General features: G+C 52.4%; 1 protein-coding gene across 2 annotated transcripts in view; it reads right to left on the minus strand.

Annotated features, from left to right (window-relative positions):
- NLRC5 (NLR family CARD domain containing 5) overlaps positions 1-22,253 on the minus strand; it is a 61,304-nt gene that overhangs the window by 26,007 nt on the left and 13,044 nt on the right. For both annotated transcript variants that reach the window (XM_068527211.1, XM_068527212.1), the window contains 18 exons: positions 21,739-21,822; positions 21,510-21,593; positions 19,673-19,756; positions 19,461-19,550; positions 18,776-18,835; positions 17,253-17,318; positions 16,672-16,755; positions 14,683-14,766; positions 13,646-13,735; positions 11,330-11,398; positions 10,472-10,540; positions 9,664-9,747; positions 9,066-9,149; positions 7,452-7,541; positions 5,522-5,566; positions 4,488-4,577; positions 3,503-3,586; positions 1,159-1,242 (listed from right to left, as the gene is read on the minus strand). In XM_068527211.1, the coding sequence (XP_068383312.1) occupies positions 1,159-1,242; positions 3,503-3,586; positions 4,488-4,577; positions 5,522-5,566; positions 7,452-7,541; positions 9,066-9,149; positions 9,664-9,747; positions 10,472-10,540; positions 11,330-11,398; positions 13,646-13,735; positions 14,683-14,766; positions 16,672-16,755; positions 17,253-17,318; positions 18,776-18,835; positions 19,461-19,550; positions 19,673-19,756; positions 21,510-21,593; positions 21,739-21,822 (1,425 nt within the window). The remainder of the gene's footprint in view (positions 1-1,158; positions 1,243-3,502; positions 3,587-4,487; positions 4,578-5,521; positions 5,567-7,451; positions 7,542-9,065; positions 9,150-9,663; positions 9,748-10,471; positions 10,541-11,329; positions 11,399-13,645; positions 13,736-14,682; positions 14,767-16,671; positions 16,756-17,252; positions 17,319-18,775; positions 18,836-19,460; positions 19,551-19,672; positions 19,757-21,509; positions 21,594-21,738; positions 21,823-22,253) is intronic.

A 22,253-nucleotide genomic window follows, 5' to 3' on the forward strand; every position in this document is an offset into this window, starting at 1 on the left:
CCTGATCCATCCTTTCCTGTCAGGCTGGGACCATAGTGGGTGCTGTAGTTTGACATGGGCTCTGCCACACTTGCCCACCTCTGGGAAGTCACACATCTCCTCCCTCCCCTCCCAAAAGGACTCAGGGATAAGTGAGATCCTGGATGTGATGTCAGCTGTCTCAGGTGTCCCGGAGATCCTTAGCAGGAGTATTTATACTGATGTTTTTAATGGTGTGATTTAATTTTCTGTTGTATTTTTCCATATCAGCTGTAGCTGCTCTTGCCCCCTGTTGGAAAAATATTTAAAGTAAATCCTTTTTAAATTCTAACCAGTCTGAGCTGAAATTAGAAAATAGAGTTTTAAATACTTTGGGGGATGCTGCTTAAATTCCCCTTTTACAGAATTAGATGGTGACCTTTAAAAACTGGTGTGTGGGGACTTCCCTGGTGGCGCAGTGGCTAAGAATCTGCCTGCCAATGCAGGGGACACGGGTTCGATCCCTGGTCTGGGAAGGTCCCACATGCTGCGGAGCAACTAATCCCGTGTTCCACAACTACTGAGCCTGCGCTCTAGGGCCTGCGAGCCACGACTACTGAAGCCCGCGCGCCTAGAGCCCATGCTCCGCAACGAGGGAAGCCACCACAATGAGAAGCCCGTGCACCCCAATGAAGAGCAGTCCCCCGCTCGCCGCAACTAGAGAAAGCCCAGCAACGAAGACCCAATGCAGCCAAAAATAAATTAAAAAAAAAAAATACATAAATTAAAAAAAAAAACTGGTGTGTGATATATACATGACCTACAGCTATAAAGTCTCTTTATAGGAGTAGGTGACCTTTCTGTGGGTGGAGAGAAGAATGATGGCCCATTTGTCACAGGCCTTCCATTCTTCAAGGTGCTTTTAGAGCAACTATCTTGTTTGAATCCCAACCCTGGGGGAAGGGTTGAAGAATATTAGTCCCGTTTGTCAGATGAGGCAACTGAGGCTTAGAGGGGTCAAATAACTCCCCCCTGAGGTTGATAAGGTATTAGGGAAGAGCTGGAAGCAGACTTGAGCTCCCAGTTGTGCCAGGTAAAATGATGAAACAGCCCAAGAGAAGCGGGGAGGGGGCAGAAGGGGATGGCTTTGCAATGCAAGAGCCTCAGCCCTGCACAGTGAAATGGGGAAACCAGTCTTACTGCAGCAGGCTTAGCTCAGGGAGCCGGGGTAGGTGGTGCAGCAGGGTCTCCAGGCTCTGGTCACTCAGGACATTGCAAGACAATCTGTGAAACAAAGCATCTGAATGAGGTGGGGAAATCTTGGGAAAAGCTAGATGGGTCCTAAGCCAGGATTGCCCAAAACAGCCCCTCTGAACACTGGGATCCTTGAGGTATCATTGAGGCTGGAGGAAAAGGAAGGTCATATATGCTTGGAAAATGCTGGGTTAAGCCCCATTAGTTTTCTTTGCTGCAGGACTTCTCAGAGCCTTTAATCTGCCCTTGTGCATTGTGAATTTCTGAGGGGCTATAGTAGACACTTTTCCCCCAAAAGGCATGGACTAGTACGATTATCATTTTGAGGGCCATGAAGACTGGTACCCTGCAGAACACACCTGTTAAGAAGAGAATGCCGCCTTAACCCAAAGTAGTGAACATAATGGTGGCAATTCAGGCACGTAACAGGTCAGCAAAGGAGAGATGCAGGGTAGCTCGGGTCCCTGACCCGAGAATTCATCAGAAGCCAGTCCACTTAGGAGAAACTCCTGATACCCATCCTTTGGTCTCTGCTCTGGCTGGAGGACTGGGTCAACCAGAGTTTCTAAGCACCTTGGGGTTTATATACAGCCCTCCCTGGGAGTCTGGAGCCACGTCCTGACCCCCAGAGGCGTTTGGACTGTATTTTCCTTCTGCCTTCTCCCCTTTTGCTGCCCCTTCTCTCTGTCCCTGTTTCTTTGTCCCCTGCAGGCTGCCCTTTCCCCTCACTGGGGCTGCCAGGAGCCTGGCCCATCTCCATCGCATTACTGTCTGGCTGAAGGGGGACCCAGCTTCACCTTGGGGGGAACAGTAGAAGGGGCCACCTGTGGTTCTGGAACTGGAAGCGAGGAGCCTCTGCCAGGGCCCAGGCTGTAGGCTCAGCTCTACCTGCTCTGTCCCGGGACTGGGCCTGGGGCTCTGAGCACAGGCAGAGCAGAGGCGTTCACTGAGGGGTGGTCTGACCACAAACACCGGTGGCTTTCCACTGGACCCCAAATACACACAGTGCTACGGCCTCTGCTTGGGGTCAATGTGGGGTTTACACACTGTTTTTGCTTTTTTTTTTAAGCAACAGAACCTTTACCTTTATTTTGGCATGTGGAATGCCAAAATGTACACATCACGTACCATCGTGATGAGGGATACTAACAACCAGGGGCAAGTGTGGGGGGAACTCTCTGCACTAGTTTTGCAACTTTTCTGTAACGCAAGCCTTAAACTATTCTAAAATAAATGGTTTATTTGAAAATTCATTGGTTCCACACATCCTGATATTCCAGGAAAGCCACAATGTTCTGTTATGAGACAAAAGTTCACTGCAAATCTTGTTAAGATCCTGTATCTGTTAACATCAAAACCCCCTTCCTCCGTATCCATAAGTGTTTGAACATGGAGAGAGGTATGGAAGGACACACCCCGGGTGTCAACATGGATAATGAGCTTGTTGCAAGGGCCAGAGGGCATTTGAGACCGGAGCCAGAAAGCAAGAAAAAAAAAAAAACCTGTAGCAAAATGGAAAAACACATATGGGGCGATGTAAAGTGAAACCGCAGAACGCAGCTGGCCTGTGATTTCGAACAGGAAAAAACTTGTATATGCAAATGGAGAAGGTCACCAGGACAAATGACAACACTGAGTTGATGAGGGACGGGGTTATTTAGATGAGGGAGGTTTGTCTTGGGTTTCTTTATTTTAAGGTAATTATTGTAATAAAATTACAACAATGATGAGGGAAGGAAAGTCTGACCAACCACTTTGCAGATGACAAAGCTGAGGCCTGAGGGGTTAAAGCCATTTGCCCAAAGTAACCCAGCTTGTTGGTGGCTGAGCCAGGACTCCTGATTCTAAGCCCAGTCTCTGGTCACAGACCCAGGTGTTCTGGGGTGAGCTGGTAAGCCGGGCTGGGAGATGCCCTGAGGAGGAGCCTTCAGAATGACAGGCTCCAGCCACAGAGGCAGGCCCAGCTGGATGCCAGGGTGGGGCTCCAGAGGTGGAGGGGGGCAGACTGGGGCCCCCAGGTGCCCTGAGTTGAGCCGATGGGGAGATGAAGCCCTGGGCCCGGCCCGGCACGGCCTCTCTCAGTGGGAGGGACAAGGTGCCTGAAGCTGGGGCCATTGGGAGGCAAGGAGCCTTCCACCAATGGGTTAGGGAACTCCCATGGGGTAGGGCTACGGGGTCTGGCAGGAAGGGACCAGGAGGGACTCACCTGGTCTCTAACGAGGACACCCCACCCCAGGTCACCGGGCAGGTGCCCACGTTGTGCCCCTGGGGCTGTGCCTTCCATACTTACTTGACTTCCAGAGGCCCCGGGCACTTCTCCAGAGTCTCACAGAGGCGGGAGAGGCTCAGGGGCTCCAGCTGACATTCCCTGAGGCTGAAAAGGGGCAGTGGGCAGGGCGAGGGGGTCAGGGAGGGCTCAGGGTCCGTGTCCAGCCCCAAGGGCTCTCCGCTTCTCCCAACAACTCCCCTCCCCAACCTGCAGGCCGCCAGCCCCTGCAGTGCCAACAGGGCACACTCTCCACCTCTCACAGCCCCCAGTGGCCCCCCTCTCCGACAGAAACAGTCAAGGCCCCCTGAGGGCCCAGCTGCCCTCGTCCAGTCCCAAGTCCTCCCCACTGCCCCTGCCTACATCCAGGCCATCGCTGTCACTCGCCTGGGCCACTTGAACACCCCCTGGGCTCCCCCTCTTGCTACCCTGCAATCCTCCACCCTGCCAGCGTCTTATCTTTAACAAATACAAATCTGGCCAGCCTCTCCTGTGCTGAAAACCCTCTGTGGCTCCCCATTATCTTTAGGCTAAAAGCAAAACGCCTTTCCCATGTCTTCACTCGCCTCCACTCTCCCCGTATAATAAGCTCTAGCCACACAGAAATGCTTCCCCAGAGCCAAGGCTTCACTCCCCTGGGCCTCTGCACGAGCTGTCCCGCCTGCCTGGGATCCCGCCCACGCCGTCCCCAGAGAACCCTGTTCAGGCCCCAGCTAACGTGTCTCTCTTCTTAGGTGAGGAAATCAAGCCCCAGAGAGGGGAGGAGCCCAGCCAGGGTCTCGCAGCCCCTCATGGCAGAGCTGGGAAGTCTTCGGAGAAAACAATGCAGAATCTTCTCTACAGGGAACGCTGGAGCCAGCAGCCCCATCACCAGCGCTCACACTTGCCCGTCTTTCTTCCCCCTTCTCTCAAACTCTCTTTCCCCTCTCTCCCAACCCCCAGGCTCTCCACTCCCTCACCCCTTACCCCATTGTGGTTACCCCTAAACAAGAAGTGGGTAAGATGGTACCAGAAGCTCCTGGAGATGCGGCGCTGACCGAACCCCAAGAACTGGGCTCCAGCTTGGAACTCTGGCAAAGATCCAGCAGCCAGCAGATCCCTGAGTGGGGAAATCATTTTGAAAGGAAAGTTCAAAGCATCCACATTGGAAGACTAGTCTCATTAGTCGGGGCTGGAAGGGGCCCTCGGGACAGTCAAGCCCCTCCCTGTACGGATGGGGCAACTGAGGCCCAGGGAAGGGAAGCCAGAGTGAGGACGCCAGCAGCTTCTACCCGTCCGGGTGGGCAGCACCTGAGCAGGTCGAGGGGAGCTAGGACAGAGCCCTCCTCTTTCTGACCACTGCTGTAGGTATCATCCACCTCTCTGTGCCTCAATTCTTTTGGCTTCAAGAACCCAGAGAGTTCCCAGAAATGGAGACCCTAGCTCGGCAAGCAATACCACCCCGGCTTCAGGCAGCCCACCTGCTACGGCAGTGTTTTTCTCTAACACATTAGCTGGAAATGCAGTCTGCCCAGCTGGCCCCGCTTTAGGAGCCCTGTGCTTTTGCCCATGTGAGACCAGGGTGCCGGGCTCCACTAGGGGGCAGCCGGGAACACCTGCGGAGAAATAACTTGTTTACTGCAAAGATGTGGAAACTTTTTCAGAGCACCAACGGTTCTTGGCTTCTCTAATGTGATACTCAGAGTGTGAAAGGGCAGGGATTCGTATGAAGTCAGGACGCTGCAAAGTGCTGCAAAGGTCCTCAGTGGCAGAAACACAGCGGCGCCCCTCTACCCTCCCACACATCCGCTCTCCTAACACCTGCTCTGCTGCAGCATCTCCCGTCAGCCCCACCCTCCCATGTGCACTCCTTCTTAGAAAAGATTGAAAGCAGCTGATTACTGCATATTTCTATGGGGGAGGGGGTTACAGAAGTGATTAATTCCAGCCTGCCAGTCCTGGGCTAACAGTCAGCATGGGCCTGCGGGTTGGGGGCACCTATAGGAAATGGGGACCAGAGAGAGAGAGGGGAGGCCCCCCAACCTCAGAGCTTTCCCTCCTTACCTGTCTCTTCCATCACCTCTCAGGATGACGCGTTGGCTCTCAGAGCTGCAGGCAGAGAGGAGGCGGCAGCCTGAGAAAGGGCCAAGGGCCCCCTTCCGAGGCAGCGGCAAGAGACCAGACAGGCTGGGTCAAGGAAGACCTGGATGGTGGCCTGTTTTCTCAGCAAATAGGACAGTAAATATACATACAAAGCACACCACCGATATGATTTCCTTTGATTCTCACAATAAAATTGTGAGGTAAGGAAGTGTTTTGTTTTTTAACATCCTTATTGGAGTATAATTGCTTTACAATGGTGTGTTAGTTCCCGCTGTATAACAAAGTGAATCAGCTATATGTATACATGCATCCCCATATCTCCTCCCTCTTGCGTCTCCCTCCCGCCCTTCCTCTCCCACCCCTCTAGGTGGTCACAAAGCACCGAGCTGATCTCCCTGTGCTACGCGGCTGCTTCCCACTAGCTATCTGTTTTACATTTGGTAGTGTGTATATGTCCATGCCACTCTCTCACTTCGTCCCAGCTTACCCTTCCCCCTCCCCGTGTCCTCAAGTCCATTCTCTACATCTGCGTCTTTATTCCTGTCCTGCCCCTAGGTTCTTCAGAACTTTTTTTTTTTTAAGATTCCATATATATGTGTTAGCATATGGTATCTGTTTTTCTCTTTCTGACTTACTTCACTCTGTATGACAGACTCTAGGTCCATCCACCTCACTACAAATAACTCAGTTTCGTTCCTTTTTATGGCTGAGTAATATTCCATTGTATATATGTACCACATCTTCTTTATCCATTCATCTGTCGATGGACACTTACGTTGCTTCCATGTCCTGGCTACTGTAAATAGAGCTGCAATGAACATTGTGGTACAGGACTCTTTTTGAATTATGGTTTTCTCAGGGTATATGCCCAGTAGTGGGATTGCTGGGTCATGTGGTAGTTCTATTTTTAGTTTTTTAAGGAACCTCCATACTGTTCTCCATAGTGGCTGTATCAATTTACATTCCCACCAACAGTGCAAGAGGGTTCCCTTTTCTCCACACCCTCTCCAGCACTTATTGTTCGTAGATTTTTTGATGATGGCCATTCTGACCAGTGTGAGGTGATACCTCATTGTAGTTTTGATTTGCATTTATCTAATAATTAGTGATGTTGAGCATTCTTTCATACGTTTGTTGGCAATCTGTATATCTTCTTTGGAGAAATGTCTATTTAGGTCTTCTGCCCATTTTTGGATTGGGTTGTTTGTTTTTTTGATATTGAGCTGCATGAGCTGCTTGTAAATTTTGGAGGTTAATCCTTTGTCAGTTGCTTCGTTTGCAAATATTTTCTCCCATTCTGAGGGTTGTCTTTTCCTCTTGTTTATGGTTTTCAGGAAGTGTTCTTACCCCTGCTTCACAGATGAGGAAACTGAGGTATCAAGAGGTGCAGTGACCTGCTCAAAGCGGCACAGCAGGTAAGTGGTAAGCCTGTATTTGAACCTGGTCTGTCTGCTACCGTAACACCCATTCTTGGAAGGGGGAGGGGAGGAATAGATGGACTTCACCTGAAACCATGGATGATCTGCTTTGCCTTCCCCGGGGCCGCTTGGCTAGGTGCCTTCCCTTCTACACTCTCATCAGCTCCAGAAACCTCACAATTCAGGCGGGTCCCTGAGAACTCAAGCTCCCACCAGGGAGCTCCCAGTTTCCTTAAAAGTCCCCCAGAACAATCCAGAGAGTAAGTACGGGAGAGTCGATGGATTGTGCCCCGTGGTGAATTTGGAGAAATTTGAGTGTCCCTGGAGCTATATTTCACTCATTCGTCTATTCATTCATTTCACAGACACGCATTGCATGTTCACTGGACCTGGTATCATACCAGGGCCCTGAGGATGCTATATCGTGAATGGGACAGATGAGGGGAAGAGTGGGGTCCCAGGGACACTCTCACCTGAAGTCCAAGTGCAAAAGCCACGGCAGAGTAGAGAAGCACTGGGTCAAACTGAACACAGCATCCAGGGACAAACCGTTCTCACTGAGGCTGGAGAATCAGAGGGACGATGCTGACAGAGGTCACTCAGGACTCAAAAACACCCTCTTTGTGGTCAGAGCACAGGGCAGGGGAGGGCTGTCCCTCCCTGTTCCAGATGATGGAACACACTGAACCCCGGATGGTCAGAGCACCTCTGCCAACTCCCCATTGCACAGATGGGGAAACTGAGGTCCAGAGAGCAGCAAGGTTTTGCCCAAGATTATGAGACATGTTGGTGACAGAGCTGAGATTGGAACTCAGTGGTTCCCTCCGCCTATGAGCCAGACTTGTGCCTGTTTCCCCACCTGATCAAGGAGGGGCAGTGCCCAGTGCAAAGTGAAAATGTGGGGCCTCTTGTTCAAGGAGCAGGGACAGAGCTTTCCCTTTCTTTCGTGGTCAGTCTGTCCTGGTGGTTTATATTTGCCACTTAACGCTGCACTCCTCGGGCACTGGGAGACTGGCAGGCGAGCGCAGACCTCACAGGCCGGGATCACACCAGGCATTCTCAGTATTGAGAAGGTCACGGGGGATTTGCCCGAAAGCTCCAATTTGCATAAAATTTGCCTGCAATGGCGGCGAGGCCTCCCCCACCCCCCCACCCCACCGCAGGCCCTGACGGGAACAGAGGCAACCTCCTCTGGTCCCAGCTTCCCAACGAAAGGCGGCCTGAGCAGGCAGTGCCCGCAGGCCACAGCACTGGTTACAGCGAAAACCATAGCCACCGCCTCCAGAGTTTCTGTGCTAACTGACTGGGAACCAGGGGCTCAGAGAAGGTGATGTAATTTGTCCAGGGACACTGGGAACCTAGGGTCTGTGACCAGGTTCCTGCGGCCAGGAAGCCTCTTCCTTGGGCCCAGAAGAGCCAGGGAGGAGGAGGAGGGGGCATGTGAGCCAGGAACTCAGGGACCTTTAAGGGCCTAGAAGCTCTGGTTGGCTGCAGGCAAAGTCTGGGGGTTCACGGCCTCCTTCCAGGGCCTCCCTCCCGTAGCGAACATCTCCCCCCTCTCTGCCAGGTGCTCAGGGCTCTCAAGTCTCCCCGGACACCCTTCCTGGGACACCCTTCTCTAGTCCAAACCCTCCCTGCCTACCTGGCCAGGGCCCCCACCCCCCACCCCCCGGTCAAACGGCCCCTCCCCGCCCCCCAGGGCCAGAATGGCTGCCAGCTGTTATATTAATCAGGTAATACTTCCCAGCCCTGCCTGCCTGGGCCTCCCAGAGAGCCTGCGCAGAGACAGGGAGACAGGTTTGAGAAATGAAGGCCTAACTCAGAAGCTGGATCGCTGAGTCACAGAGACCAGCGTCTATCTTAGTGAGAAACGCAGTAGTAACTACCCTCTCCTGGGCACTTGCCACGCGTCAGGGACTGGCCCGGGTGGCTGACGTGCATCGTCTGATGTAACCTTTACGATAACCCCGGGAGGGAGGGAGATGGGACACCCCCCCACCCCGTCATCTCCATCCCCCCCTTCCCACACACCTCCTCTCATCCCGATGAGATCAAACCTCAGAGGCTTTGCCCACAGGGCTACTCACTTCAAGGACTGCAGAGCGCCCAGCCCCGGAAGCAGCTGAGCCAGCAGGGCCGCACCTTTGTCCCCGAGAGCATTGCCTGATAAGCTGGGAGGGGCAAGGGCGGAGGACAGGTCAGCGGAGGGCCGGGGGTGGAGACAGCAGGAGCTCGCCCTCCACCCCAGTCACTCAGCTTCTCCTGAAACGGATACGGTCCTGGGCTGCCAGGCCGGATCTCAGCACATGGCACGGGGTCAGCTGCGGTCTCCCAGCATGTGGATGTGGGATCTTAGTTCCCCGATCAGGGATCCAACCCGCGCCCCCTGCATTGGAAGCGTGGAGTCTTAACCACTGGACCTCCAGGGAAGTCCCTCCCCTCGGGTTCTTATCCTCAGGTTTGTGACCCCTGAGGGGTTAGGCTTGGGCTTCAGAGAGTGTCAAATATGGGGGAACCTGTATTTTAGAGGGAAGAGTCACAACTTTCACCAGGTTCTCTAAGGGGTTCCTGATTGCAGCGGGGAAAGAATAGATGACCCTAAATCTTAAAACACAGAACAAAACGCAACACACTAACACCTACCCACTAATGGGCCCCACCACCCGCCTTCCAGCAACCACTCACTCGAGGTGACAGAGGCAGCAACTTCCTCCCAGTGCTTTGCAGAGGTGCTCTAGGTGCTGGGCTTGCAGGGCACAGTGTGTCAGCCTAGGGAGGGTAGGACCACAGCCCTGCAGTGCCTGCCCCGCTCAACAGAGGCGAGCGGGGCCCCCCACCCCCAGATACACAGGCAGAGAGGCTTGTGGAAAGGGGACTGGGACGCATTGGGCACCCGGACAGGCAAAGAGGGACCGACACACAGCACACGTGAGATGTCACATGGGCAGAGAAGAGCCAGAGAGAGTCAGAGACACAGAGAGAGACCAAGATGGAGAGACACCGAGATAAGAGAGGGAGGGAAGGAGACAGACACAGAAAGAGACTGAGAGAGAAATTGAGTGCCAGAGGAGGACAGACAGACAGGGAGGGGGATTCAGATGGACACAGAATCAGAGAGGAGGCTGGAAGAGTTGTGATGGGAGCCCTGGGGGGGGCCGAGCTGAGTCCCCAGGCCTAGGCCGCAGGATCGGGAACGAAGGGGCCGCATGCTCCCCATTTTCTCTGTCCAGAGTTCCCACAAGCCCTCAGCTACTGGAGGTCGGGGGAGCTAAGGGGGGTGGGAACCGTGGGCAGGGAAGGTGACTGGGGGCCTGCCGTGTGAGCCCCTTCTGGGGTGGGCTGGGCGGGGGAGACGGGAGGCAGGAAAACCAGGACATGACAGCAGGTTGTGTCCTCCGGGGAGCACCTGGCACTGGGGACCCGGGGACAGGCTCTGTGCCCAGGAAGCGGGGAGGCGGGAACCATGCTTGGGGCCTGCAGGCCATCATGGTACCTGATCCTTGGGGGGCACAGGGGCGGATCAGAGGGCGTCTGGAACGTAAGGCTGTCAGGAAACGCAGCCCTGGAGGGACACACACAAAGGCCATGCTGAGCAGACAACTCATCCACTGCCTCACACTCCAGCCTTAGCCTCACTTCCCACCATTCAATCCCTATATGAGACCTGGGGACAGTCAGACCTTGGTTCCAGCTGGGCTTCTCGGCTTCCTAGCTGTGTGACCTGGGACAAATCACTTAGCCTGGTACTGGGAGAACATAGGTGAATTGCCTGAGTTTGCTGCTTGGTGCATAGTAAGTGCTCAGTTAACCTTGGCTCTTAGGATCATTAATCTCATCACCAGCAATGCCTTCAAAGATGTCAGCCTCAGCTACAAGCAAGCCTTCTAAAGCTCAGACCCTACAGAAGAGATTGTAGGTGCACACTGAGTAGCAAAGAGCTGAGTCTCTGCTCAGGTGCTGGCCTGGGGCAATCCAGGAAGGAACCCTGGTGGAGGCAAACACCCTCTAAAGGGTCCTTGTGCCAAAGGGAGCCAGAAGTTCTGACCAGAATCAGAGCTACAGGCCAGGCGATCCTCTGGGTTTAGGCTGAAGGGCCTCCATCTCCCACGCGTAGCTCTCTGGCTACCCCACCCCTGCCCCAGTCCACCGTCTGCATCTGGCATCCCAGGGCCCTCTTCAGGTACCACTTGGGAAATGGGGAGGCAGTTTGTCCTCTGAGCCTCCCCTCAGGGCTTCATCCCCAGCCAAGCCTGCTGGCTTCTTGTGCCTTCGTGAATTTGTCAAGGCCCCCCGGCTGTTGAGTTACACTGTCCAGCTGTGGTGGTCAAGGAGGGGACGGTCCTGGCCCTACCTTTTCTGGGTCACCTCCTGCTCCTCCGGCTCTGGGGCAAACTTGAGGACCACAGTTTTGTGCAGCAGGCTGCAGAGAGGAGGGGAGAGAGGAGGCAGCTGCTGGGGGGCCCAGCTGCTGCTGCGTCATATTTTTAGCCTGGCCTCCAGGGACCTCTAAGGTGCCATCCCCCTGCCTCTAGCTGCGGCACTTCCTCTGACTTTGCCCTGATGTCTTCTCTCGCCTGAGGGTACTCACCCCTGCACGGTGAGGCCACTGCCAGGTCGGGACAGACACAGAGTCCAGAACATCCCTAACCTCGCCTTTCCAAGTGAATGTTATATATATATTTCCTATGACAAAAGTTATTCTTTTTCCCTCTGGAGAACTTAGAAAATATAGTAAAATAAGAAGAAAATAAAGAAAAATCACCCACAATCTCTTCCACATATCAATTATCACTGACGATAACATGTGAAGTGGGTCCTTCAAGTCTTCTGTCTTCTTAATGCAGTTAATACTCTTTCCTTTTCTTTCTTCAAAGATGGGATTAAATTTACAGATTCCCTTTTAAAAATTAATATGTCAAAGGACAGATGAAGCAAGGGTTACATGATGTTGATAATTATTGGTGGGAGCTGGGGAGTTCATTATACCATTCTCTCTAGCTTTCAGTTTGATTGAAAAGCTTTATAATAAAAACGAGGAATTAAACAAAATGTTTTTTTAAGTTTTTGTTTTTGTTTTTTTTTTTAGCCACGCCGCGTGGCTTGTGGGATCTGATCGAACCTGGGCCACGGCAGTGAAAGCACCGAGTCCTAACCACTGGCCCACCAGGGAATTCCCCCTGATGAATTAAAATTTTTATGTCTACTTAATATGCCAGAGTCATCCCTCCACACTAAAGCTGCAGCTATATCATGGTTCCATCAGTTCTTCTCTCTGGAGGCAACTTAGTTTACTTAACTAGTATCACTAATATCTTACTGTTAAAGATTTAAGTTATTTTCATTTTTTTCCTATTATAATCAATACTGAGGTGAACATCCCTGCAGGTCAAAGTGTTTGCACAGTCACGGTGATTTCTTCATTATAAATTTCTAGAAGTGAATGGAGTGTCATTTGGAACGCCCTAGGGGCCTTTACTGAATCATTATATACAGTGAACCAAGGCCCCTAGTACCACCTCGTGGGTGAATCTGGTCTCCCTTTCCTCCTTTAAGGGGTGTTGAAAGCAGGAGAGCCCCTATGGGTGGGGACTGTGTTGACATTAATTAGCATCTGTCCTCAGCTGCCCAGACTGAATGCGGAGACTTACAGAAATAAGGTTGGGCCCTGTCTGAGGTCGGGTTCCCTTAGAAGCACAGTCACTTGGTCACTGTGTACATGATGTACTGAGGGCCTGATCTCAGGAGAAACCAGTAAGGGACCGAGGGAAGCAGAACAGGGCAGGTCCTCAGCCTGATCCCACAGGGAGCATGAATGTAAAACAGAAGAGCCAAATCTGACTACCTGTTGGATCTGTTTCTTTTACTTTAACCTTTGCTTCCCGTTGCTTTTGTTCGCCAAAAGGATACTGTCTGTACATAATGGCCTGCCTTGGAGAACCCTGCCCCTCTGCCTGAATGTTAAACCAAAGTGCCTTTGTTCAGGGAAGCATCCTGACCCCGCCCACCTGTGGCTGGCTGCAGGAAAGAAGAAATTAACACATCCCCTCCCCAAGGCTGGCCATTCCAGGGGATATTTGCAAAACTTATGGCCTTTTTACTTCCTCATCTCCTCCCCCTCTCTGTTCTATAAAAGAAACTGGCATCCAAACCCCGATAAGATGGTTTCTCGGAGACCCTAGTCTGCCATCTTCTCGGTCTGCCGGCTTTCCGAATAAAGTCGCCTTCCTTGCCTCAGCACCTCGTCTCCAATTCATTGGCCTGTCGTGCGGCAAGCAGAGCGAGCTTGGACTTGGTAACGTCAATAGCACTAAAAGTTTGTCCCACCGGAGGTAAGGGGGCCGGAGGGTTATACCTCTGCCTCTGTCATTGGCCACTCCTGGTTGGGAGGATAAGGGGGTGTGTAACCTCCCAGGCATCCCTGGCTCTTATCGGCCCAGGGCATTTCTCTGGAGGAGGTCTAACCTGTGCGCAGCCAACACCCACAGCAGCTGGGAACGGGCGCCCAGCTGTAAAGGGGCTCTGGGCGGGGCACTAGCAGCATCTTCTACAGGTCTCACAGGCCTGGGGCCAGAAAGAATCCCAAGGACTTAGAGAGAATGACAGGAGAGCCCAAGAGCTCCACGCTAGAGGTGAGAGTGGGTGATGGTGGTCCACTGGGAGTCCCTACCTGACGTGGAACTCTGCCAGCGTCCGGCACGTGCTCACTGCACTCAGCACACGGCACACCCCGGCCAGAGAAAGCCCATTGCTGCTGAGGCTGCGGAGAGGAGGAGGGAGACGGCCATTAGCGGGCGGCTGGAGTCCCCAGCCCCACACAGCTCCAGCCGCCTCCTCCTGGCTCAGCAGCTGGCTGGCTGTTACTCGTGGAATGTCCTGGGTCCTCAACCAGGGGGGTCTTAAAGGGTGAGCCATGAGGCATATGACCTCCTGCCCCACACAGAGAATAAAGTTCTCCATCTGGAGCAGTAGGAGCTGACTCGCTGTTTTTGCTTCTCTGATACTCAGTTTTCTGAAAAATAACCACCATTTAAATCCCATTTTACCAATGGGGAACCTGAGGCCAAGAGATATGAAGCTACCTTCCCAGGGTTACAAAGCTACTGAGTGACAGAGCCAGGGTCTAAATGCAAAGCCAAGACTCCAAACCACTGACACCCTAACCTCAACACTCCCCCACTCCCACTCCCACTTGATGCTAAGACCCCAACACATCCCACCCCCCCAAATAGCACCCCTAGCACACAACGTGCTACACCACAGCACGTCCAATAGCCTACTATCCTTTCTTCTCATTCCACCACCCACCCCTTCACCCCAAAACCATATCCCACTGCACCACTTCCCACTCCAACAGCCCAGCACCCATCCACCCAATACCCTAGCGCTGCCCCAGTGCAACTCTGCACCCCGCCCCACCCGGGGCTGTTGTCAGGACAAACTGGAATACAAGCTACTGATGTACAGTGAACACGTTCTACATGTTCAAGGGATTTTAATAACTGGAACAAAGCGGTTCATGCCAGAGGCAAAGGCAAGGCATGGTTGAACCACTCCAACTACGCTGGAGTTGGGGGAAAAAGCAGAGCTGGTCGGTGGAGCAGCCCTGTTTCTGGTGACTGTGGGCACGGGGACCAGGGGTGGCAGAGACCAGCTGGGGCTCTCCTGGGCCCTCCCTGGTAGCCGACAGTGGGGTGGGCCACTCACTCCAGCTTCCCGGTGATGTGCAGCTGGGGTGCAGCCTCCGCCATCAGTTGACAGCCTTCATCTTCCAGCCGGTTCCCTGAGAGGCTGAGACAGAGGGGTCTGATGTCCTGTGCTGCCCCTCAACCCTCAGCGTTCACACAGTCAAAGCATCCCTCCAACAAATGAGACTCAATTATAATGAACATTGAAAGATTGCGTACCACATGCCTGGCACTGTCCTGGATGCTTTTACAATTATTGGATATTTAATCCTCATAACAACCCTACGAAGTAGGCACTATTATTATCCTCATTTTACTGATGAGTTAACCGATGGTTAAAACACTTGCTCAAAGTTGGGCCTGGGATTTGAACTCCGGCAGCCTGACTTCAAGACCCCATCCTCAATTGTTTCTTTATGCTGCAACCTACATAATGACTTCTTGTGATGAGCTCCACGCTTATAGGGAAATCTGATCTAGTCTGGGGACCAGGAAAGGCTTGCCTGATGTTTGAGCTACTTGCTAGAAAAACTAGGAGTTCATTAGGTAAGGGGTGGGAGAGAGATGGGGGAAGGGTGTTCCTGGCAGTAGGAACAGTACAGTCAAAAATCCCATGGCATAGCATATTAGAGGACTTGAAAAAGAGCCGGTATGTCTGCATTCAAGATGGAGTGGGAGGGTGGGGTCAGATGGGGCTTGTGGGGTTGGGGGCACGGTTCTGGATCACACAGGATTTTAGGATTTGGGTTTATCCTGAGCACTGGGAAGGGGGCAGGCAGTAAAAGGCAGTTCACTGCCAGGTGGAGGTGGCCAGGGTGGAAGCAGGGAGCCTAGTGCGGAGGTATCCAAGTGAAAGATGAGAGTGGTCTGGACTAGGGAGGTGGATGAAGAGGATGCAGAAAAGAGAACTTTTTTTTTTCTTTTTGCAGCGCTGCACAGCATGTAGGATCTTAGTCCCAAACCATGCGGGGTCTTAGTTCCCTGACCAGGGATCGAACCCATGTCCCCTCCAGTGGAAGGGCAGAGTCTTAACCACTGGACTGCCAGGGAAGTCCCCAAGAGAACGGTTTTGAGAACTATATAGGGGGTAGGTCGACTCAGGATGACTGGCTATAGGAGGAGGGCAAGGGAGCTGAGAGGCATCTGGTCTGTGTGACCAGCTGGGTGACGGGGCACACCTGCAGGTGAGAAAACTGGGGGAGGGACAGGCTTGGTGGTGGCGAGGTGGGTGGAAGTATGTGAGTTGGGTAAACACCACCTTCTAATCCTGTCTTGGTTCTCCCCATGGGACAAGGTCGAGGCTCAAGCTTTGGTCATCAAGGCAGCCCTCACCCCTTCCATCTTGCCCTAGGGTGGGGCCACTCAAAATACATGATGGCATTCCATCACCCCACCTTCATGCCCATTTGATTTCCTGGGATGATCGTGGCAGGGGTCCCTTCCCAGTGACATGACAGGACCTCCACCAATCCCCAAACCCCACTCTCAAAGGCTCTGCTCAGGAGCTGGACATCATGGGAATTTCTCCAGTCCAAAAAGAGAAGGTCATCTCATGCTACTCTGGGAGGAAGACAGGGTGAGGGGACCCTGAGGGCTGTGGGCTAGAAGATAAGACCTACATGTGATGAGGGTTCTGCTTCGCAGATCTCAGTGAGGATGAGGCCAGGAGCCAGACTGTCTGAGCCTGAACCCTGGCCTAGACTCTTCCTAGCCTTGTGACCTTGAGCAAATTTACCTTTCCGTGGCTTAATTTCCTCCAGTATAAAATGCACATAGTAACAGTACTTACATCATAGAGATATAAGGATTAAATGAGAGGATGTATGTAAAAGCACCTGGGACAGGACGGGTGTTAAATAATGGTAGCTGTTAGGATGATCTGATTCCCCCAAATTCTTAATGAAGCAGCATGCCCTTCCCCACACCGTCCACCCAAAGCTGAGGCCTTGCCTACGCTGCCCTGCCCTCCCTTTCTGTCTCCTGTCCCAGCGCTCCCCATGATACTCACTCCACTTCATCCAGGTGTGGACCTTCCCGGAGCTGGGCTATGAGTACTTCCACATCATGGACCCCGAGCTGACACTTCTGGAGCCTGCGGCGGGGGTAGGGACGAGAGGCTCAAGGTAAGAAGCTACACTATGCCTCCTGTAGCTCTGAGTGCAGCTACCAGGAAGGAGCTGGAGGAGCCAGGAGGCCGGCAGGCCTGGGTCTAATCTTGGCCTTGTTTTTCAGTAGCTGGGTGACCTGGGATAAGGCACCTAACCTATCTGAGACTCAGTTTTCTCCTCTATCAAATGGGACTAATAATGTGTACTTTGCAGGGTTTTCAAAAGAATCACAATGAGGTAATGGATATAAAATACTACAGTGCCAAGCACAAAGCAAGGGCCCATTAAATTACAGCTATTATTGTTGTTATGACAAGTGCTCCTTGTTCAGGCCGGGATGGGTTACTCATGTCCTTTCCCTGCTCCACATCTGCTTTTCCCTTTATCCTCCCTGCCCCTGCCATGCCTCCTCTGGGTAGGGACCCTCCCCCCATATCATATCCCTCCCCTCAAAGCAATGGATCCCATCCCACTGAGGTACCTGAGTGCCAGGCTTCTCCTCTGAGCCTCTTTCCTCTGGTTGGCATTTCCCTGTAGGTCTGGGTCTCTGGCAAGAACAAATCCAACAGTGGCCTGGGCTCAGGAGTCCAGGGCCTGATGGACCAAACCTCTTCCCTTGGTTTCTAGGAACTGAAGACCCTATAGCATGACCCACAGTGAATGAATAACAAAGATGGTTGCCTGAAGGTACTAAAGGTGCTTCAGCGAAGCAGCAGGGAAAAAGGTTTAAGGTCAGTTGGGACCTTTATTCAAATTCTGGCTCTGCCATATATAGCTGTATGGTCTTGGGTAAGTCACTTCACCCATCTGAGCCCCAGTTTTCTCTTTTCTAAAGTGGGATGACAACATCCAACACATAGAGTGATGGAAGGATTGAATGAGACGATGTATGGTCAAGTGCCCAGCATAGGCGCAAAGTGCAAGCTTAGTGAAAAGAAGCTGCTATTGTCTAAGATGCCACAGTCTCCATTTGTAGATGTACCATCTGTGATTCAGAAGTCCAGGAGCATGGCCTGCATGTGGGTGCAGGCTGTGGGAAGCCGAGGCACCGCCAAGTGTTCTCTCCAACTGGGCCAGGGGAGGACTGGGGCTGCAGGGATGCTGGAACATCATGGATTTCCATAGACTTCTAGATCAGTGCTGTCCAAAAGAACTCTCTGCAATGATGGAAATGTTTTCTATTTGTTCCATCCACTATGGGAGCCGCTAGCCACCTGTGGCCATTGAGCACTTGAAATGTGGCTAAAGTGGCTGATGAACTGAAATGTTCATTTTATTTAATTTTAATTAATATAAAATTAAATAGCCACGTGGGCTAGTAGCTACCGTATTGGGCATCATAGTTCTATGCAGTCAGAGGGTAAAAAGACATTGGTCCTCCCAGATCCCTGTATGGGTGAGGAAATTGAGGCTCAGAGCAGGGAAAGGACTTGCATGAGGACATACAACTTCATGTGTCTCTGAGTCTCACAGGGAGGGGTGTGAGGGAAACACAGAAAGTTCTTTCATGGGAAGGCAACTTCCCTGTTTCTGCCCAGTAAGGACTGGCCAAGCTGGAATCCATTCACAGCTGGAACAGCTAGCGCTTGAATGGCAACTGGATGCCAGCAGTGCTCTAGGCACTTTAAATGTGTTAATTCATTTAATTCTCAGAACAAGTCTAAGATGTTGGTACCATAATTGCCTTCCTCCTTTTTTAATTGGAAGAGTTTTCCCTGCATAGTATCACCAGTCTCACCATATCTTCATGTCCTCCCTAAGGGTCTGATTCACTCTGAGACTTCTGATGATACCCGCTCATCACAGGAGCTGGATGTGGTCCAGAGACACTAGAGGAAGCTAAGCCTTTGGCCAACTCTGAGAAGGAAGTCATTTCCCAGAGGAAAGAAAAATCCCCGCATTCCAGCTCTTCCTAAGCTCTTTTTGCCACTTTTCCCCACAACTACCTAAGCCCAGACTGCTTCTCAGAATGAGCCCAAACCCACCCCATCCCTAGCTTCTTACCCTTGTAGCTCTGTAGCCGTCTCTGTGGGTGGGGAGAGAAGGAAGATGAGGTCCGCCTTCCTGCAGGGTCAGACACTGAGCCGTGAAACCAGTACATCACCCCCTACCTGTGCACCCTGTGTTGCCCCAAACATCCAGAGAAAGCTGATTTTGTAATCGACAGAGAAACAACAGAACTGGCAAAAGTGCTCAATATCAGACATGTAAAATTGTGACTATGTCGTTGCTAGATGAATCCTGAGAGTTTTAAAAAGTCAGGAAAACAATTTTTGCTACAAAAATTATAAAAGTTAGGAATGCTGAGAGTTTTTATAGGAGCCACAGTGTTGGGATTAAGAGGCATGACACGTCATCTACCCCGTGACCCCAACTGGCTAGTTCAGCACCACGGAGAGCGACATGGGACTCAGGATTCCTTCCACTCTGCCTATTGTTCCTAGATTTGTTGATTCATTCCCTCAACCACCCATCCATCCGTCTATCCATTTATCTTTCCACTCATTCACTGTTTATTGAGTACGAGGTGCCAGGCCTGAGCTAGGCTCTGGAGATACTGATGTGAGTAAAACAGACTCATGCATGCACACGTAGGTCTTACAGACCAGTGGCCTCCTCCTTTTCCCATCCCCACTTTCTCCTCCCCTTTTCTCAAGACCCTGAAGGCCAGGACCCCACTCCTGCTCACCTGACCTGCAGCATCCTGACGGTAGGGCACGTGACCGCCACATTCGTCAAGGAGAGTAGGGTTGACGCGGAGACATTGCTGAGGCTCAGCCTGCATGATTGTGGCAAAGGCGTCAGGAGTGAATCCCCCATCCCATCCACCCCAGACTCTCTTTGCTCTCCAAGGGAGGAGGGGTAGGTGACTCGGGCGGGGGTGGTGGAAAGACAGCTTACTCAAGCTTCCGGAGCCGCGGCAGGCAAGGGAGCACCTCCACGACGTTCAGCACCTCCCAGTCCTTGAGTTGGTTGTCCCGAAAGCTGCAGGGAGACCGAGGCCCAGTCCCTCAGCTCTGGGGTTGGGAGACTTGGGAGCCCCAGGTGGCAGGTGACAGGCGTGGCCATCCTCATGCAGGAGACACAAGATAGGGGCCCACGAGAAGTTCGTGGTATCCAGCAGGCCCAGCTAGGAGGAAAGGCCCTCTGATGGCCTCACTTCCATCCCAGTTCAGTCCTTCTGGGAGCGTTTCTGCCTGGTGGCCCAAGGGATCCAGATGATGGACTGTGAAAGCCTCATGAGGTGGGATGAGGGGACCCAGCGCCCTGCTCTCTAGGCTCTGTCTGGGATGTGCCTGAGGCCTGAGTTCAGCAGGGCCTCTTGGTTCCCAGGTGATGAGCAGACTGGGATGCAGGAGAAGCTGCTTCCAGCCTCATCTCTGGCCCTGATTCACCCAAAGCCATAGGCCAAGCGCTTTCCTTTCTGACCTCACATTCCCCACCTGGCAAATGGGGTCCACAAACAAACCTGCCTGGGTTCCTAGCTAGAGGGACAAAACAGCTGAAGAGTATAAGGGTGCCTCTGTGTGTAATCACTTGGTCAGGACAAAGGATCAGAAATAGTGAACTTGTTGACATTTACTTTTCTTTCTTAATTATTGAGAGTGACCTTAATCTTTTTTTTTTTATAAATTTATTTATTTATTTATTTAGGCTGTGTTGGGTCTTTCTTGCTGTGCGCGTGCTTTCTCTAGTTGCGGTGAGCGGGGGCTACTCTTCATTGTGGTGCCCGGGCTTCTCATTGTTGTGGCTTCTCTTGTTGTGGAGCACGGGCTCTAGGAGCGCAGGCTTCAGTAGTTGTGGCACGCAGGCTCCGTAGTTGTGGCTCACAGGATCTAGAATGTAGGCTCAGTAGTTGTGGTGCACGGGCTTAGTTGCTCCGCGGCATGTGGGATCTTCCCGGACCAGGGCTCGAACCCGTGTCCCCCGCATTGGCAGGCGGATTCTTAACCACTGCGCCACCAGGGAAGTCCGTGAGTGACCTTAATCTTTTCCCCCATCACCCAGAGTGATCATGAACAAAGACACCCAGCAGAGGGGACAGAGCAGAGCTCTGGACCAGCTAATGCTCCACTCAACAAGCAGTGCACCCTAGTGCTGGGCTGCATCTGCTTGGATGAAAGAGTGTCTTTTCTAAATCTCATAAAGGTGCCATATTAGGTAGCAGTGGTCCTGCCAGAGAGCTGCTGAGGAGGATCCCTGGTCCCACCCTTCTCAGGCCACTCATCACAGACATAGGGCAGGAGTATATTCATACATACGTGCTTAGATGTGTATGTGGATCTAAGTGTGCAGGCATGTGCGTGCTGCACATGTGCATGTATGTGTGGCATATACTTAAGTGAGCAGGCAAGTGCAAGTGTGTGTGCACATATGTGCATGAATGTGGATGTATGTGTGTGTTTCATGCCTTTATGTGTACCCGCACAGCACCTGCCTACACAACGCCATCCCTTCTCTCAGGGTCACAGAAAGAAGGGAGGGACCCTCAAAACTAAAGCTCCTTCAAGATGTCCCAAAATAATTAGCACTTCTCTGGGGTCTCTGGGAGCCTTGTGTTTGGATCCAGTCCCACCCAGTTCTTGGACTGATGCCTCTCCTCTCTGGGTCTCACTGAAAAAGTAGTGGCCAGACCCTAATGCAATATACAGGACCCAGTCCAGGCTCAAGGGGGGGCCCTGGGACCTGGACAGTGAATCCTCCCCTCAGCCAGCGAGCCCTCCTGGAGATCACTCACCTGATCTCTTCCAGCTGTGGACAGAGGGGCAAAGCCTGCACCAGGTGGCTGATGCCTTGAGCAGTGATCTTACTTCCTGCTAACCTACAGGGTAAGCAAAGATAGTGGGAAGAATGGGGATGGGAAAGGGGATAGACCAGGAATCTGCCCTGTGTAGGGTTGAGGGGCGGGAGGAGAGTTCCAAGCATCGCCGGCTGAGGATCCATCTTGGTTCCAAGCCCTGACTCACCCCAGCTTCTTCAGGCTCCCCATTGTCGGCAAGCTCCTGGAGAGGGCTTCGGCAAAGGCGTCCCCACACTTCCTGCTCTTAAAGCTGCCACAGGAAGAGGTGAAGTGGCAGAAGATCAATGGTGGGCAGGACTTAGAGTTCATCATCCATTCCCTCCTCTGAGAGATGGAATTTAATCCAGTAATGGCAATAGTAGTGGTTGTTGCTGTAATTATTGTAGTAGTGACAAATACATATCATGGCAGACACTGCTAATCGTCTACCAAAACCCATTCTCCACTGTAGCTATAACTGGGAACATGGTTTCCCAGCCAGAGGTGGTGTTTCCCAGCCTCCCCTGCAGCTCAGTGTGACCATACGACTCCGACTGTGCTGTCACCCCTGGAATGTGAGTGGAAAGGATGTGCTCTATTTCCAGGACTGAGCTTTAACACATTGGGCATGTCTAATCCGTGTTCTCTCTTTACTTTCCCCCAAGCCAGAGCACAGATGTGTCTGTGACCCAGCTTTGACCA

This window comes from Eschrichtius robustus, chromosome 19 (genome assembly GCF_028021215.1).
Source record: "Eschrichtius robustus isolate mEscRob2 chromosome 19, mEscRob2.pri, whole genome shotgun sequence".
Lineage (NCBI taxonomy): Eukaryota > Metazoa > Chordata > Mammalia > Artiodactyla > Eschrichtiidae > Eschrichtius > Eschrichtius robustus.